Source organism: Dermatophagoides pteronyssinus, unplaced genomic scaffold (assembly GCF_027571235.1).
Source record: "Dermatophagoides pteronyssinus isolate colony J.1.1.1.1 unplaced genomic scaffold, Derpt_VIB-CSIC_2022.12 sq0081, whole genome shotgun sequence".
In the NCBI taxonomy this organism is placed as follows: Eukaryota; Metazoa; Arthropoda; class Arachnida; order Sarcoptiformes; family Pyroglyphidae; genus Dermatophagoides; species Dermatophagoides pteronyssinus.
The window spans coordinates 11,807-30,694 of record NW_027461593.1 but is presented as its reverse complement, the minus strand read 5'-3'; the positions used below and the strand labels follow the sequence as shown (position 1 = coordinate 30,694).

The 18,888-nt window shown below is 30.0% G+C and overlaps 1 protein-coding gene across 1 annotated transcript; it reads left to right on the top strand.

Annotated features, from left to right (window-relative positions):
• Window positions 1-264: 264 nt before the first annotated feature.
• Window positions 265-18,204, top strand: LOC113797828 (uncharacterized; the record flags this gene model as incomplete). The annotated part of the gene is made up of 4 exons (XM_027348269.2): window positions 265-2,141; window positions 4,994-5,261; window positions 15,518-17,648; window positions 17,762-18,204. Coding segments are annotated over 3 exons (3,408 nt in total), but the record flags the coding sequence as incomplete, so codon positions are not given.
• Between the last annotated feature and the right edge of the window lie 684 nt (window positions 18,205-18,888).

Below are 18,888 nucleotides of genomic sequence, written 5' to 3'. Positions count from 1 at the left end.
AAAACATCTTCATTATCCATTCTAATCTTAATTTTCGTTTTTTTCTGATTATTCCTGAAACTAGTGCTGCCATCTATCTGCCATATTTGATTAATATTTCTGGAAATTATTATCTTCATTTTTCTTCAACACTGCCCATCAATTTTCAGTTTGAATTTTTTTTCAAATTACTACTTTTTTCCAGAAAAAAAACGCTACCCCTAACATTACAAATTGTTAATGTTTTTTATTGATGCGTTTATACTGGAAAAAATACGTAGTTAACGTTTACGTAAATTTGCCGCCACGGCCTTGTTTAACGATAAATCGGATAAAACCGGCGGAATAACCGGCAACACGATTGAGGATTCATCATCATCATCATCTTTACCATCATCATCACCATCACCATCATCGTCATCAGTCATCGATCCAAATCACCATCAACATCACCATCATCATCAATATCATCAACATCGATCACAACATCTTCAATCATCATCATCAATATTACCGGCTACGTTTGCCACTACTACCGCCGGCGTTTCCTCGTCTAATACTACTGCTACTATTGCTACGATCACTGCCGATGTTGTTGTCCCATCACCATCATCATCATCGATATTGACAACAATTATCTCTCACACAGCTACTGAAATTAATCAACAACCAGCACCGGAAGATTATTTTGAATCACTTCCACCACCACCACCATTATTTTCAACAATAACATCATCATCATCGACTGAAGAAATTATTGTTATTCTTGACGATAATCAAAGTGAACAACAACAACAACAACAACAACCGCAAACAGAAAAACAACAAGAATTGACAACATTTCAAAATAAAATTCGATGTTCAAAATCATCGGCATTATCATCATCATCATCATCGTGTGATAGTAGCCATAATAGTGTATTAATCGGTGAAAGTAATCCAAGTTCTGTTTCAACACAACAAATACGGCTTTCAAGCCGTTCATCAACATCATTATCATTGGCAAGTAATCCGGCTAGTATTCATAGTAATTCAAGTGGAAGTAGTAGCAGCAGTAGTAGTGGTAAAAGTCAAAATAGTAGTAACAGTTGTTGTACTGAATGCGGATGTGGATCATCATCATCATCGGTATATCATCGGGCTACTACAAGTGACCATCATCAACATCATCATCATCATTATCATCACCATCGTCTAAATCATCATCATCATCATCATAATCGTCATCGATTACATCGATCATCATTAACAAATATTGGTGAACAAGATCCTTGTTTTACAAGTAGTACAAGTAATCTATTATCATTACAACAACGAAAAAATAAATCATCAAATCAACCATCAACATCAACGAAAAAATCATCAACAACATTATTATCGATTGATGAAAATCAATCAAAAACATTAACACAACGACGATCATCAACCGCATCGACAAATTTTCCATCAACATTTTTATCAGCAAGTTTAGCTATACGGCAATTTTTTTCTAAATTTCTACAAAAATCATCTGCTCATCATTGTGATCATCATCATCATCAAGTTGCGTCAACTTTGACGCAATTACCGCAACCACCACCACCATCAATTCAAGTTGATAATTTGGAAAATACTATTTCAACAACACCATCACCAAATTTATTATTAATAAATTCACCAAAATCGCAATCACAATCGCAATCATCTTGTTATTCACATAATACAACTGTTGTAACAGCAACAGCTGTTAATCATCCATTACGTTCATCATCGGGTTTAATTTCACAACAACAACAACAACAATCGCAACAACAACAATATTCAACAACAACAATTAGATTTCATCCAGAATCATTAATCTATAATCATCGTTCAACAAGATTATCAAGATCTTATCATCATTATAATCATCAATTACGTCGTTATAGTCAACGTTTATTTCAACAACAAAACGTAACATTTGCTAATTATCAACAACAACAACATTATTATCAATCATCAACAAAAACATCAACAACAACAACAAATAATAATAATAATAATAATAATCATCCGAATAATAATCAACAATCAACAACATCATCATTATTATTACCGGTCCTGGATTTACACAGGGGCGTCTCGGCCGTAGCGAGCTCAAGACACGAGCCAAATACGATGTCTTTCCTTTTCCGCTTAGTGCAGTATGTATTTTTTTCCATGTTTCTCATAGATTTTTGTAAAAAAAATATTATTGAATTTTGCAACCAGAAAAACAAAATTTCATCAAATTAGACCATGGTAGATAGATTTGATTATGAAAATGATGTTGTTTTGTTTTGTTTTTTGTTTTGCTTCATCGTAGATATTGTTGCTGTTGTTGTTGTGGATTGTCTTTGATTTGAATCGGATTGAATTTGCGCTTGTTGTTGATTTGTTATTATGAAATTTCTAATTTTATGGATGCATCAAACACCGAATCACCAAACCACCATATATCGTTTACATTAACGATTAGCAATGAACAACACAGGGTCAAAGTTCATGCATAAACCAAGAATCACAATTTTTTTTTTTGCTTTTTCAGTAGTTGTTTTTTGCGTTTCGCTTTCACACACATTGCTTCTTCTTTGTAAACAAAAAATTCAAATGTCTAATTGCTGTCCATTTAGGAGAAACAAAAAAATAAATGTGATTGATTGATTGATTGATGTGATCGATCGATCGATAGATCGATTTTTTTGTTTGTGATCCGATTAGATTGCCTAAATAGGAATAATAACAAACGAATTTTTTTGTTTTTTTTTTGCTTCTTTACTTAATTTGCCTTTTTCGCTTTTCCAAATGATTATTTCTTCCAAACAACCAAGAAAAAAAGCTTTGTTTTTTCTGCTTTGCTTCGAAATCGTTATGATTTTCGCCTGAAAGTTTTGACCAAAATTTGATGTTTTTTCTATTCTTTTTATATTTACAAATTTCGTTCATTTTTTTTGTTGTCATTTTGGATCATTCAATATCACATGGATAAAATTGGTAATGTATGATGGCGTCAATCAACCAATAGATCGTATTAATAAATTGTGGAGCAAAAAAAAAGAACACCCTATATATACACCATTCATAAATTCTATGAGCTTATTTATCTGATAATTGGATATTGGTGCCTGATATAAATAACAAATAACCATCCTTATCATTGAATTCGTTTTAAAACATTCGACCGATGGTCATCGTTTGGAATATTCATATTCTTTCTAACGCTATTTTCCTGTTCATTCATTACAAAACTAACCAAAAACTAACCGTACTACGTATCTTTTCATTTTTTTTAAAAAACATTTTTTTTTGTTGTTTTCCTCGATGACTATGATGAGCCGACATCATCAAAATCATCCAACATCATTTCACAATATGCTTTTAAAGTTTGAAGAAACCAATTCATTGTAGGTGATATCATTTTGGTCATTTTCATTTGTTTTTGTTTACTCTTTTTTTCTATGAATATCCATTTTTTTTTGAATTTCAAAAAAAATATTTCATTTTTTTAAAACATTTCATTTCAAAACATCTGTTTACAACTTTTCAACATTGACGCTTTTGTTTGTTATCGTACTTAGTTTGTTATCGAAATTCTTTGTTTGGCTTTGCTTGGCTTAAATGTTTTTTGAAAAAAAATTAAAAATTAAAAATTCTAATCACAAATAAACACAGATCATGCAATATTTGCATGCATAATTTATCAAATTGGCAGGAAACCCCGAAAAAAATCGATAATCAATCGTTTATCGTAAAAAAAAGTGAGAAACTTTTTGTTAAATTCAGAAACTTTCCAAGAAACAAAAAAGGAAATCTGTTTCAATTAAAACACACACTGGAAAAAAAACCCAAATGCACATCAATCGAAATCATATGCCACACACATCAGCCAAACACGATGAGGAATCTTTCCAAAAATTTTAATTTCAAATTAGCTTTTTTGTTTCATAAAAAAATTGAAATATTTCAAACGAAGAAAAGAAAAACCTGACAAAACGAAAATTCATTCTCATTTTTATCTCATTATTTTTTCATTCATTCATTCATTTATTCAATCTGTGTTTTTGCATTTCTGTGTGTCTGTGTGTTTATGTGTCTAATTGATTTGACAATTAAATTTGAATTTTTTCAGAAAAAAAACAAAACAAAAACAAAGTTGACATTCGGCGTGATAAATTATCATTATTATTATTGGAAATGGTCATGCGCATTTTGAATTTTTTCGCTTTTGCTTTTGAATGACAAAATGATGCTTATTTTTTAGCAGAAAATCCACAAAGGATCCAGATGATCTATCCTAGTTAGCATAAATTTTTTTTCCAACTTTTACAAAAAACTTTCTCAATTTTTTTTTTTCTCCGCATCCAATTACGTTCTTGATTTGGATTTTGTTAATAAGATATTATACCGAAATGCATCCTTTTTCTTTCTGGAAAATTAAGTTTTTTTTTCATTTCAATTCAATTTTACACCGCTTTGAATTTTTTGCAAACTGATCTGATTAATTTTGGCTGCCGCAACGCATTTGCACATTGGAATATTCAAACTCGCACACACACGAATCTTGACATTCGGAATTTTGGAAATTTTCTTAGCTGTTGTTTTTTTCTTAGTTGATTTCTCAAAGGACTTCTCTGATCAAAATTTTCTCCCAGAATTTCAATTGAAAAAATAATCTTTAATTTTTTTCATTCATTCATTCATATATGCCTGCCACTATTCCTGAAAACTTTCTCTGACTACCTTTTCTGATTTTACTGATTTCTGATTTTCCATCATTCGATTGAACATCATTGATCATAACTTTTCTTTTTGCAAAATTTTACTAATTGAAATCATGATTTAATCAAAAATATTTTTCTCTCTCTTCTCTTCTCCTTTCTCGTTCCTTTTTCCCCGTTCATCAAATGACAACAACAACAACTTTTCATCATCATCATTATCATTATCATTGTGTGGTTTATTCAACATTGAAAACATCATCCAAATCGAATGATGATAATGATAATGATTTAAATAGATTTCACGATTTAATTGGCGGAATACATGTTCCGGTCGATGATGGTGTAGATAAATTAAACCGGAAATATACATTACTTGTCTTCCTATTTTTAGCATTACCAATATTTACAAAACAATATATTGGTGATCCAATTGAATGTTTTACACCAACATATTTTACTGAACCACAAGCACGTTATGTTAATTCATATTGTTGGACAGCATCAACATATTATCTTGTTGCAGCTGAAGCTGATGAAGATGATTATGAAAGTTTTACTGGTCAGGTAAGTTTTCTTTTTCTTGATTTTTATTTTCATTATTTTTAAACCAAATTCTTCAAGATTGTTTTTTGTGTGTGTGCATGTATGTTTTGAGCTGTCAGTCAGTCAGTCAGTTTTTCTTTTTTCCTGATTAGAAACAGAATATTCTTGAATTTGTTTTCCCAATCAATTTGATTGAATCAATCAAAAAAACCAAAAAAAAACAAATAACCAAATAACAAAAATCGGGTCATATCATCATCAATGATATGTAATAATGGTAAATTTGATTAAATCCTATCCATTTGAAAAACAACCAATGATTGTCGATATATAGTCGATGTCAACATTAATTATTTGTTGTTGTTGTTTTCGTTGTTGTTGTTGTTGTTGTTGTTGTTGTTGATTGGCCAAATTAAACAGAAAAAAAACCATTTAATCATATTTATTTTATAAATATCATGAGAAAAAACAACAACAACAACAACAACAAAAGTAACGTCATTAATGGATATCAATTCATAATGGAATTATATATGTCGTTGATGATGATTATCAACAACAACAACAACAACAGGGGAAAAACAAAAATTTTAAATGGAATCCATATATGTAATCCTTGGAGAGATTTTCATTTTTCTGCTGCTGCTGCTGCTGTTTCCTTTCCAAACAACATCAATTTGATAATGATGATTACATTTTGGCCAAAAAACTTGATAATGATACCTGATTATTATTACTACTGTTATTATGTTGTGTTTTTTTTTTGTCATTTTCAGGAATCATATTCAGTTTGTTTTTCTTTTATTCACAAAAGTTATTTAGTCATTTAATTCCATACACACAGTATTACTGTGATAATGATGATGTTTGCTTGCGTTTCAAAAAAGTATAATAATGATATGATACCCTGTGGAAACATTTAACCAAAAAAAAAAATTATAATCATGTTTAATGCATATGCAACATGCATTAAACTTTTTCCACTAAAAAAATTTAAAATTCATTAAATTTTCATGAGAAAACAACATCATTTTAAAAGGAAAAATGTCCAGTTGATTTCAGGTTGACTTTTTTTTCTTTCTTCTGCAAAACGACTATTTCGATCCATGAAAATCTTTTTCCATTTTCTTTATTCAAGTTTCCATAGGATTTTTATTGAAAAATATTTATTTTTTTTTTTTTGAAAATTTGATTACTCCATTTTCTCCCCTCAGCTATGTTGTTTTTTTTCTGGAAGAAAAATATTTTTCTTGCACATCAAATCACACACACACACATATTGCATAACAAATATCAAATGATTTTTTTAAGCTTGCTGCTTCTGTTGTTTCAAATTGTTGTTTGGCAAAATTTGCAACTTTTTTTTCCACTTTCTCCCTCTATTGTTGTCAAGCCAAGATTCTTTTGAAATCAAGAATCTGAAACAAACAAGAAATAAAAAATAAGTGATAATATTCAATGTAAATAAAGTGTAAATAGTCAAAATTGCCATAGAGAAACGTTTTTTTTTGATTTTTTTGCTTTTGAACGCGTTCCAATTGAAAAAAAGTTTCATTTTCAAGAGTTTGTTTGTTTCACTTCACTTAATTCAATTGCAATTGGCAGTTGTTTGCTTGCATTCTCAATTTCATCATCGCTTTAGCTTTTTATTTTTGATTTGGCATTTTCTTGTTTCATTTTTCGAAAAAATATTCAGGAAAATTTCCAAAAAAAAGAAATCAAAATCAACCAACAGCAGCAGTAAAAAGTTTCTGATTCAAAAATCTACCAGGCAACCAAATTTTTGACAGGGGAATATATTCGCTCTCTTTTTTTTAAAACATTCCTTTTGGGCTTTTTCTCTTCTTTTCTTGACTTTTTCAAATTCAATCAGCAAAATCAATTCTTCATCTTTGTATACAAAAGAAAAAAACCAACAACCAAAATTCAGAATGATCCATACGGATGATGTTGATGAATTATGACAAGTTTTCAAAAAGAAAAAAATTCAAAACCCAAAATAAATTCAAATTTCCAGATTTTTGATTTATATCATCCCAGAAACGAAAGAAATACAATATGGTTGCTCTGAACACTGTGTAATAAAAGTTGCTGTAAAGTTTCCCGAGAAATATGGCTGCATTAATGTTTAGAGAAACTTTAAAAAAAAAAAAAAAAATGGATATGGCTGCTGATGATCATCAAACATTAACTTTTTTTCAGCTATTGTTGTTGTTGTTGTTGTCGGCGCTATAATCAACAACAACAACAACAACAACAACATATTTTTCCTTCCAAAATTATTGATTATCATTGTTGTTGTTGTTAACAACTTATCGAATTAAATTGTTGTTGATGATGATCAGAAAAAGTTTTCCATCTCTCATCATCATCATCATCATCATCATTTTCACTTTTCACGAGAGAAAAAACATTTACGGAAAGTTTCTCTCTCTCTCTCTCTTTGATCAATTTCATCACGATCATCATTATGATAATGATTCTTGTTTAAAACGATGTTGATGATGATGACGAAGACGATGATAATTTATCGGGAAATTTCTTTTCCCGTTTTTTTTTGTTTTTTTAGAAATTTAAATTTTTCGATTTTTGTTTTTGGGTTTCCATCATAATCATTATCTGGTTGGCTGGTTGATTGCACCCAGAAACAATCAAAAAAAAGTTGCAATCATCATTCAAAGTTACATTATTATTACATTGTTGATATGAAGTTTTTTGTTTTGTTGTTTTTCGCTTGATGATTATGATCATCAACATCGATCATTCAACGCAACACACAGGTAAAAGTAGTGTATTGAAAAAAAATAAGGTAATTTTTTGATATCTTGATTGCTGTGTTGGCCAGGTTGTGTTGAAATAGTTTCCCAGAAAAAAAAACCAGAATTTTTTTTCGCTTTTGAAACCAAAACAAAATCAACCAACCAACCGAATGAATTTAATCAATTTCGAGGTGTTTTTTGCTTTTCTGGGATTCAAATTTCTTCAGCAAAAATTTGCACTCGCCAAATGATATGATCGAAACAAAAACAAAAAACAAGGAGGAATGACAACGATGACGGTGTCAAATGAATAAAATTTTCATCACTTAACATATAATTAGTCGTTTGATCATCAACATTTTGGTTAGTCATATATCAAAAGGTATATATACATTTATGACAGTGAAGCCAACTTTTCATTCATTCATTCATTCAGTTTTTCCCAAAAACATTTCTGATGATTCAAATATGTATAATTATCCATTTTTTTTTGTTGGCTGCTGCTGTCGTTATAGTCGGTTGAAAATGGAAAGAAAATTCTTCAAAAAAAAAAAAAATTATTAAAAATTTATAGAATTCAGAATCTTGATGATGATGATGATGATGATGATAATTCTGTGTTAATCAGTCAGTCAATCATTCGTGCATTACATGCTGGTCTGACTGTTGTACGGTTTGGTTAACGAATGATAATAATATTTTTTTTAACCCTCAGTTATTTATTAATGACAAGTTTTTCTTTTTTCATTCGTATGACATTTGAAAGTGAAATAAAATGGAATGAATGAACGAATGAATGAATGATTGGTTAAGATTCATCATCAACCAACCAACCAACCACCATTATCAAAGATCATAATAACCATAACAACAACAACGATAACGATAATAATGGAAAGTATAATGACCATCATCATGATCGACTAAACAGATGTTGTGAGAAGTGAAAAAGAAGAGAAAAAGGAAAAATTCTATTGAAATTTTCACATGGTTTATTTTAGCCGGGCTTTTATTCCGGGTTTTATTGAAAAAAAAGCGCACAACCAAATTATCATCATCATCAAGTGTGGTTTTTGTTCTTTTCTTTATTCCAGCAACAAAAAGATCAAAAAGAGCAAAGAAATGGCTGTTGTAATAAATTTTGGCCAGCCAACCAACCAACCGACCAAAAAACATTGAATAAAACAGATTTTCTATTCAAAAGAATAAAAAGGATGCGGCGTATGATAAAAGATGTGTTTTTTTGGCCATTGAAACTTTTTTTTGTTCCCATTTTGTTTTCCTCTGTTTTTTTCTTAATTATTATTATCATTTGAACTATATCCACTGTAGTGGTAATAGTTTGCCAAAAACTTGTGTTATAATATTCATTTGGATCAATTTATCATCGTCGTGCTGACCAATTTCAATTTCATTTTTTCTTCTTCTTCTTCTTTTATAGAAATTATTAATTGCCTTAGTCCAAGTTTTCTTTTCATTCTTATGATTTTCATAGTCTTTTTCACTTGTTTAAATGTTTAAAGTGGTGATAATAATAATGGCCATCATCATCAACTTATAATCATTATAATTTTTGTAGTTATTATTAATTTGAATCATCAACATCCACACGATAATAATTGTATGGTTATAAATTTTTAGTTTATCTCTTTGCTTGATCTTGTCTAGTGTGGTTGAGTGAAATTTGTTTTTTCTTTTGCCTTTACAAAACATCTATAATTCATTTATATAAAGATGAATCAAAAGCCATGATTTCGCTTAAAAATTTTTCCCTAAAATTTGGCTTGTAAGAGAAAGCTTTGGTATTAGTGCTCAAAACTTAGCAATAAGTTACCAGTTGGCAATTCTAAACCTGACCTGATTAAACTCACAAACACCCCCTCTCCTCCCAAGATAATTAAATCGATATAAATCCTGTATATCGATAGATATCGATCTAATTATTCTGCAAATAGTTCATTTGTTTGCAACAAACAACAAACAACAACATAACTAATCAATCAATTTACCAAAACAAACAAGCAAACAGAATTCATTTTTGCTAACCAGAATTTTTGTTTTTTTCTTGTAGAATTTTTTTTAACAAACAAAAATCTTCATCAAAAGCAAAAAAAAAAAAAACATTGAAGTAGGAAAAGTTTCTCGGGCTACTTTTCAATCATAATTTTTTTTTGTGTGTTTGTAGAAAAACGTGTCAATCGTAAGAACAACAAGTTCAAATGTCTAATCAAAAAATTGATCAAAAATTGGATATCGATTGATTATCATTTTATTCAAAATGTATGTATTGGGAAGAAAAAGAGACGAAGAAATCAAACTCTCTTTCTCTCGACATAATTGATCTGATTTTTTTTCCAAAAAAAATATCGATTTTTTTTTCTCGTTTCATTTTCATTATGTTCGTATACTTGGAACATAATTTTTACTTTAGTTTTTCGTTTTTTCACTTTTCCAGTTCTTCACTATATATAGAATATTCTTTTATAAGAAAAGAATCAATCATTTTTCTTTTCTCTTTTGATTCTTGATTCTTTTGATTTTCGATCGTTTTTTTTGATGTGAAAATGAAAAAAAAACTTTTTTTTCTTCTTCTTACTTTCGAATCAATTTTCTTCAAATTCTTCTTTCACTTTCTGCGTGTGTTTTGTTTGTTTGTGTTTGTGTGAATTACGTTCATCAATAACCATATCAATGGACGATGGTTTTCCTGAATTAGAATTGACAAACAAGAAAATGAAAATGACATGTTTTTTTCCACTGAATTCCTTTTCATATTCATATTGGTGAAAAATTTCACTGACATTTGTTTGTTTGTTTGTTTGGTCATTTATCTTCAAATGAGAAAATCTCTCTCTCTCTCTCTCTATCTCTCTCTCTCTCTTTGCAATGATGATTATCCAAATATTATTCATTATTACTCGATCTTCCGCTTCTTTCTTTTTTGATTATCATTTCAAGAATTTTTCTGAAAAGATTTTTTTTTCTCTTCAAGAAATTTTCTCAGGAAAAAATAATAACAAAAAAAATATTCATTCATTTCTCAAATTCATCTGCATCTAAGGCTGTCAAACTTTATATTTTTCCAATTTTCATTCGTTCTTTTCCATAATGATGATGGTAACATAAAATGGAAATGAAAACGAAAACGAAACAAAAAAAAATTCTTGAAATTGACTTGTTCACTTTTTTTTCCATTGCACACACACTATCGATGTTCAATTTTTCAAAATCAAGATCGTAAAAAGAGAGAGAGAAATCCTTGCATCTTCTTTTCTTTTTCTTTTTCTTTTTCGGGCTTTAAATTCATTTCATCTCCATACTGATTCTTCGTATTTCTTTTCTTTCCTTCTTCTTCTTCTTCTGATCATCATCATCCATCTCTCTTTTCTTGCATATAGTTTTTTCTTTTTTCTTTTTCTGAGTTTGTTTGGTTTTTCTATTTGAAGCACTTTGCATTCATTTTATTTCGAAAAAAACGGAAAAAACGGAAAAGAAAAAAACAACCCAAAATGATAAATGTTTCTTGATTTTCTTCGTTTCTCTCTGCTGCTGCTGCTGTTGTTCTGTGGATTCTTGAATTTATTTCTTCGGTTTTTTTTTCTTCTTCTTGTTGTTTTTCCCCTCATTCGATATTCCCTATATTCGCCCAAAAAAATATAGATAAAGCATTTTCTCGATTTAGCAAAAAAAAAAAAATCCAGAGAAATATTCCGAAAGTTTTTCATTTCAAAATTCAATTTTTTTCCAATTTTACCTGTTGTTGTTGTAATGCAATCATCATTCACCTACCTTTGTATTACGCTTCAAAGCAAACAAAAAACCATTGGCTTTTTTACTGTCGTTTGTTTATCGTTTTGTTTGTTTGATCTAAATTCCTATTTGGCCTGCTGCCTGCCATACATATTTTCATAATTATTCTTTGTTTGTCCAATGGTCATTCACTTGGATGCGAAAAAAAGGGGAAAAAGAACGATAGATATTATTAATAGTGTCGCTTGGCGTCCTTCTTCTTCTTCTATTCCATATCCCACACACACCAAACAAAACAAAACAAAACAAACAAAGAAAAAACATTGTAATAAAATGAATTTACCCAAAAAAAATTCACGGAATTTTAAAACCTACTTTTTTTGTTTGTTTGTTTATTTTTCAAATGTTATTCTTTTTTTGTTTTTGTATTTGGAAAGGAAAGAAAAATTGTATTTTTCTTTCGATTCATACAAAAACTCAAATGATGATCAATCATTTTTGCTCTATATTTTTTTCCAAGTTTTTTTTGGGATTTTTCAACCGATATTAGTAGTAGCAGTAGTTTGTTAGGTAATGGTAGATAGTAACCAAAACAAAACTGGTTACATTTGGTTGGTTCGAATTGAAACAAACAAAAAAAAAATGTTACCAGTATTTTGATGATGATTCTTGTTAAGTTTTGAATATATTCTTTTCTTTTCGATTCTATGTCAGAATTCCAATGATGACAAATTGAAACTTTTCTGGTTTTCATTTCACAGAATACACATTAAGAATCCTGAAATGAAATTCCTTTGCCTTTGATGATGAATGTTTTTTTTGTTTCAAATGAAATTCAAATAATAATAATAATTCTGTTGGCCACAAGAATTTCGACAAGAATTTTTATTTCGCAAAAAAAAATTCTTTATGTCATTTCTAAAATGTGAAAAAAAGGAAAACTTTTAAAAAAAAAATTCTTTTTCCATATCGATTTGGCAGTTTTATAATTATAAAATAATCATCCAAATCATCATCATCCGAGTCGAAATTGTAAAAAAGAAAAAATTAATTTTGTTAAAGAAAAAAGCGAAACACAGAATTTCATGAATTTACAAGTTACGGTTTGACAGTTTTTCGTTTGACTTTTTTTTTGAGAAAATTCTTTGAAAAATGTTTCTTCAAATTCATTCAAATTCAACTCTTTATTGCCAAAGGAAAATTAATTTCTTCTTCTTCTTATTCTGCCTGTTTCTTTGCTCAAATTTTCCAATTAAATTAAATGATCATCGTCGTCGTCGTCGTCTTCGTCTTCGTGTGTTTGACTTACAAAATTGACAAAATTTTTTGAACTTCTTTTTTTTTGCAAAATTCATATTAGTTTTGGTTGGTGGAGAATTTAGTTGATTCCAAATTTTTTTCTTTTTCTTTTCTTTTTTTGGAATCGATTCTTTTCATTCGCTTTCTTGCCAATCAATGAGTGAAAGAAAAGGGGTTACATAATCCAAAAATAGTCACGTAAAACGTAACTGGTTTTTTTTCATTTTTTCTTTTTGTTGCCAGAAATTACACACAGAGAACAAAAACAACGGAGTTTTCATTTTACTTGTATTGATTGAAAACCTTTCAAACTTTTCATTCATTCATTCAATGAATCTTTTGATTTCTGAAATGAAAAATAGTACAGATCATCAATGAACTAACCACAATGCCACCACTATCGTTATCTTGTCTTTGAGGATGATTGGACAATCAATTGGCTAATTTATTGGAAATCAAACTAAAACCAAAACCAAACAAACAAACAAACAAAGCAAACGAGAGAAACAAAAAACATGAAAACTTTCAATCCACATGAACATACTTATCTTGTTTTTTCTGTTTCTTCTCTTCACTTCTGAGTGAAAGTTATGAAAGTTTATAAAAGTTCAATTCATAATAATCATCATCATCATTTCTTTTGATTTTAACTTGATTTAACAAGCCAAACAAACAAAATAATAAATTTTTTTGGGTGATTCTTCTTTTTTTGTTTTTGGACTTGAAAACCAGAAAACCAAAAAAAAAAAAAAAATTTCAATTAGTTATTGCATAGATCAAACAAACAAGGAAGAAACTTGAAATACCAAAACAAAAATGGCCCAAAGCAATTATTTTGCTAATGGTAATAGCATTGGTGGTGGTGGTGGTCAATTAAATGTAATCAAATGATGTTTTGTGACCCACGCACACACACATAGAGATTGATTATCCATTTCCAATTTATCTCTCACACACACAACCCAAAGAATCAAATAAAAAGCGAAAAAACCATTAATGAAATTCATTATTTATTTATCATCTTCATTTCATTTGATTTCAATGAAATTCTTTCTTTTCTTTTCTTGTTTCCGGAGAGAACGATAATGATCAACATTTTTTTTTGTTTGTTGAATTTAAAATTAAAATCTCAAAAACAACAAAACAAAAAAAATTTTATAATGATTATTTGATTTCGGTAAATTTGATTATCTCAATTTTTTGCGATTCAGATAAATCCAAATCAGATAATGATGATGATTGTCATATGATTTTGGTTTGTTTTTTCTCTTTTGGTTTTACTTGATTTTTTCTCGGTTTAATGATGATGAGATTGTATATGGCAGTGACTGTGTCATTCGGATTCTTCGAAAAGAAAATAATTAAATTTGCTTTTTTGTTTTTGTTTTTGCTGGATAACAAAATCGCAAAACACAAAACACAACCTATCTATACAGTATCTAGTATGTGGTATAGAGTAGTGATAGTAATCATCATCATTATCATTATTATTATTATTGATTTCTATTGAGAATTCATTATTCATTCATTCATTCATTTTTTCTGTTTTTGTTTTTATTTATTCATTTTCTATGTTGCGTGATTGTATGATTGTGTGAGTGGGTATCCAAAAAGTCTTTTTGGACTATCAAAAAAAAAAAAAGAAACCATAACATCTTTATCGGGTTTTCGGTTTGATTTGATTGCAGCGATATTTCCTACTGATTGAATTGCAAAACAAGTGAATGCAGAGAGAGAGATGCGAAGAGAAATGGAGAAAAAATGAACTCCAAAATAGAAAGAGAAAAAATCATTTGGGGATGATATTCGCGCTGGGTTTTCTTGTTCAAATTCTGTTATTCTTCTTCTTCTTTCTTTATCATTTGATTAGTTTAATCATCATCATCATCATAATGAAATTATTATTCTGTTTTTTCGGTGCAACCGAAAAGAATCCAAGGAATCGTGAGGAAGAAGGGAGAAAAGGCGTACAGATTTGATTAAATCTTTCTCTTTCTCTCTCACTCTGGGTTTCTTCAACTAAACACACACAAAAGTCTAGCAGTTTTTTTTGCTTTGCCTGTCTAACACTGATGATGAAGAATCGGGGTGATCGATTGATTGATCGATCGTTCGATCGATCGATAACTATCATCATCATTATTATTTTTTTGTTTTTTTTTGGATGTGAAAAATAAAATCCATCACCATCATCATCATGATGATCAGATTAGAAATACACACATCCAATTCATATTCATTTATTAATGAATTCGTGTGTGTGTGTGTTTTTGGCTAGGAAAATCAGAATCCTCAACCTAAAAATGAATAAATGAATTTTCGATTAGAAGATTTGGCTGTTTGAATGGAGAAAGTACTGGTGTTTTATGTAATGAATTGAATATAAATCGAATTGAATCTATTTTTCTAGTTTTTGTTTGTGGAACTAATGTTTTTTTTATCTATTTTTTTTATTTGTTGATAAAATAGGATCCACCAGATCCAAGAGTATTACCCGAAGAGCTTGATTATGGTGGTTTTGATGTTGCATCAACTGGTCCAGAACGTTTGAAACGTGTTCGTGTTGGTTATTATCAATGGGCACCATTAATATTATTAGTACAAGGATGTTGTTTTTATGTACCATTTTTAGTTTGGAATAGTTGTGCACATAATGCCGGTGTTAAACTAAGACGTTTATTAAAAAAAGCATCCGATATTGCATCACTGCCACCTGGTTGTCAACAACGTGAAGCATTATTAGCTGAATTTGTTGATCAATTTCATACATTGGTTACTGGTGAAGCTGGTTGGTGTACAGATCCAAGTTGTCGATTACCATTATCGTGCCGTTGTTGTATTGGTGGTCCAAGCCGTTATCTGTGCCTACTATATCTATTGGTTAAGAGCCTTTATGTGCTCAATGTTGCCCTACAATTTATATTACTTGGTTCATTTATGGGTAGAGGTTTTCTTCGTCATGGTTTAGAATTAATGAGAAGATTTATTGTTGAAGGTGATTGGTGGGCATCACCAAGATTTCCATTACAGACCTTGTGCCAAGTAAGAGCCGCTATACAAGGCGGTTTACGTACATATACATGTCAATGTGTATTACCTATCAATGTATTTAATGAAAAAATATTTTCGGTTGTTTGGTTCTATCTTGCATTTTTAATGCCTTTGAATGTTGCCTCATTATTATTTTGGTTATGGCGTACATTCCGTTGTAATCGTCTTGCCTATGTTCGTTTATGTTTATGGCGTACAAGGCTAGTGTCCATGGCTGAAGTTGGTCGTCTTGCACGTAAAATTTCAACCAATTATTTAGGTTGGGATGGCGTTTTTGTTTTACGTATCATTGAACACAATCATGGTTCCATTATGGCAACATTGATTGTTTCAAGACTTTGGGAATTTTATGCCAATCAAATGAAAATGCAAGAAGATGGTGGTGGAGGTACAGGTACGGCAAATGGATCGGATGCTGAAGTTGGTTCAGTAGCATCAGTCGGTGCACCACCATCTACCTCATGGCATTCATGTCATGCAGCTGCTTGTCATGCAACCGGTCATCATCATCAAACATCAGCATCGGCTGCGGCAGCAGCAGCCGCCGCAGCAGCTGCTGCTGCTGCCGGTTATGCTGCACCACCAACACCAGTATCAGGACCACCACATTCACATCATCAACATCAATTAACATCAACGAATCCAAGAAAAAACATTCCACCAAATGGTTTTTGGAAATGACCACAACAAAACAAAAAAACAAAAACAAACAAACAAAAATCAAAATAATCATATTTCAGAGATTGTTTTCTTCATTACTTTCTTTTTTTTCCAAAAAAAAAACAAAATTCATCATCATTGTTATACACTGACTGACCAGACACACTGACCAGATACACCAGACGCACATTGAATGGCGAAAAAAAATTGTTAATTAATTTATCTGTTATTTGTTAATCGTTGATTGATTGATTGATTGATTGTCACCAACTTGTATTTTGTTTGTTTGTATGATTGTTTATTTGTTTCATTTGATTCATTGATCTCTGTCTTCTGTTCCTTTTTTTCTGTTGTTGTCTGTGGGCGGATCTTGGACCAGCTAACGCCCCCATTGTTTGATCATCATTTGGACGAAAGATTTTTTTTTTTTTTTGATTATCATCTCTCTCTCTCTCTCTCTCTCTCTCTTTGTTTCCTATTTACATCAAACATTATCTTCATCATCATCATCATTTGAAGCAACAACTAGTCATCATCATTACCATCATCATTCAATTATCATATGCATCAGATTTTTTTTTGGTCTCATTTTTGATTCATTCAACACACACCCACATTCATTGATTGCATCAAGCCTTCAAACATCAAAAAAAAAACAAACCAGAATTTTTTTTTTGTTGCTGCAATATTTTTTTTCTTTGCATTGCATTGGATCAACCAACCACACTAATTTGTACAATTTATTGATCCATCATCCACCATCATCATCATCATCATCATTATCGCATCGCAAACCAATTGCACACACACACAACATTCGTCGTAATCATTATTTTTTTTTCTCTCTCTTTCTCTTTCTCCAAAACAAAGATAACGAAAATTTACTCAAGTAAGTTTCAAAGAAATTATTTATGTAAATTTTTAAATTTTAATTTTTCAAAATTTTTTTCCTTTTCGTTTTCCCATATAAAATTGAACTTGAACGCCATCTATCCGCCAAAGGTCTGTACTATTTTGGAATTTTTTTTTTCTATACAATTTTTTTTTTCGCTCTTATCTCTTTGTCTCTCTCTTATCTCTCTCATTGTTGATGGTGTTCACACATCTATTTTTCTCTCATTCTTCTACTTTTTTTCATCTTTTCTTGGCTAAACTAAACTAATTTGATTGTTGTTATTGATGATGATGATGATTTAGTGCAAAAAAAAAACTTAATTCATCAGCATCCGCATCTGCATTGTTTTTTTTCTTGTTCATCATTTTTTTTCTCTTCTCTCATTTTAAATATCACATCAAACAAACACTTACCGACACACACACACACACAATGGATCTCGATTTCAATTTTTTTTCTCTGTTTTTTTTTTTGTTGTTGTTGTTGAAAATATTTTGAATTGAAACGAAATACCAAAAAAAAAATGTTCGTTTCGTGAATGCTCATTTATCACACACCTACCCACATCCACGCCCACATTCAATCATCCAATCATCATTCGATCGATTCGATTCAAATTCGTCTAATGCAACCAAAACAGGACCAAGCAAACCAACCAACCGAAATCCAAATGTAACTCAGATGTAACAAGTATGACACGCACAAAACTATTTCCTTAAAATGATCTTTGATTTTGCAGTTATCATTTTGTAGTTCTCGTTGTGTATTGCCACTCCCACACACACACACGCCCACAAAAAAAATTATTACCAAAATAATCAAATCATGTCTTGATCATCATCATCATCATCATTGCCCATTATCATATATTTGAATTGTTAAATTTAGATGTTTTTTTTAACTGGTTACTGTTACTGAAATTTTTTCAATTCCAAAAAGATTCTATTTGATTTTGTTGTTTTTCCATGAAGAAAATGAAGCAGATATGATACTTGAACTTTTGTTAATCATTCGGTGTGTGTGTGGGCACACACGCACATTATTCATCAATTTGTTTATCATTTTTTTGGTCGATAAACAAAATCAATCGATCGATCAATAAACATTGTTTGAACACACACTTTGCATCATCATTCAATCATTCAAAGCCCTAAAGTAAATGAAAAGAAAGAAAAACATAATAAGATAAGAGATAGGATTGGATTGGATGTTAGAAGATCCATCATTATTCGTC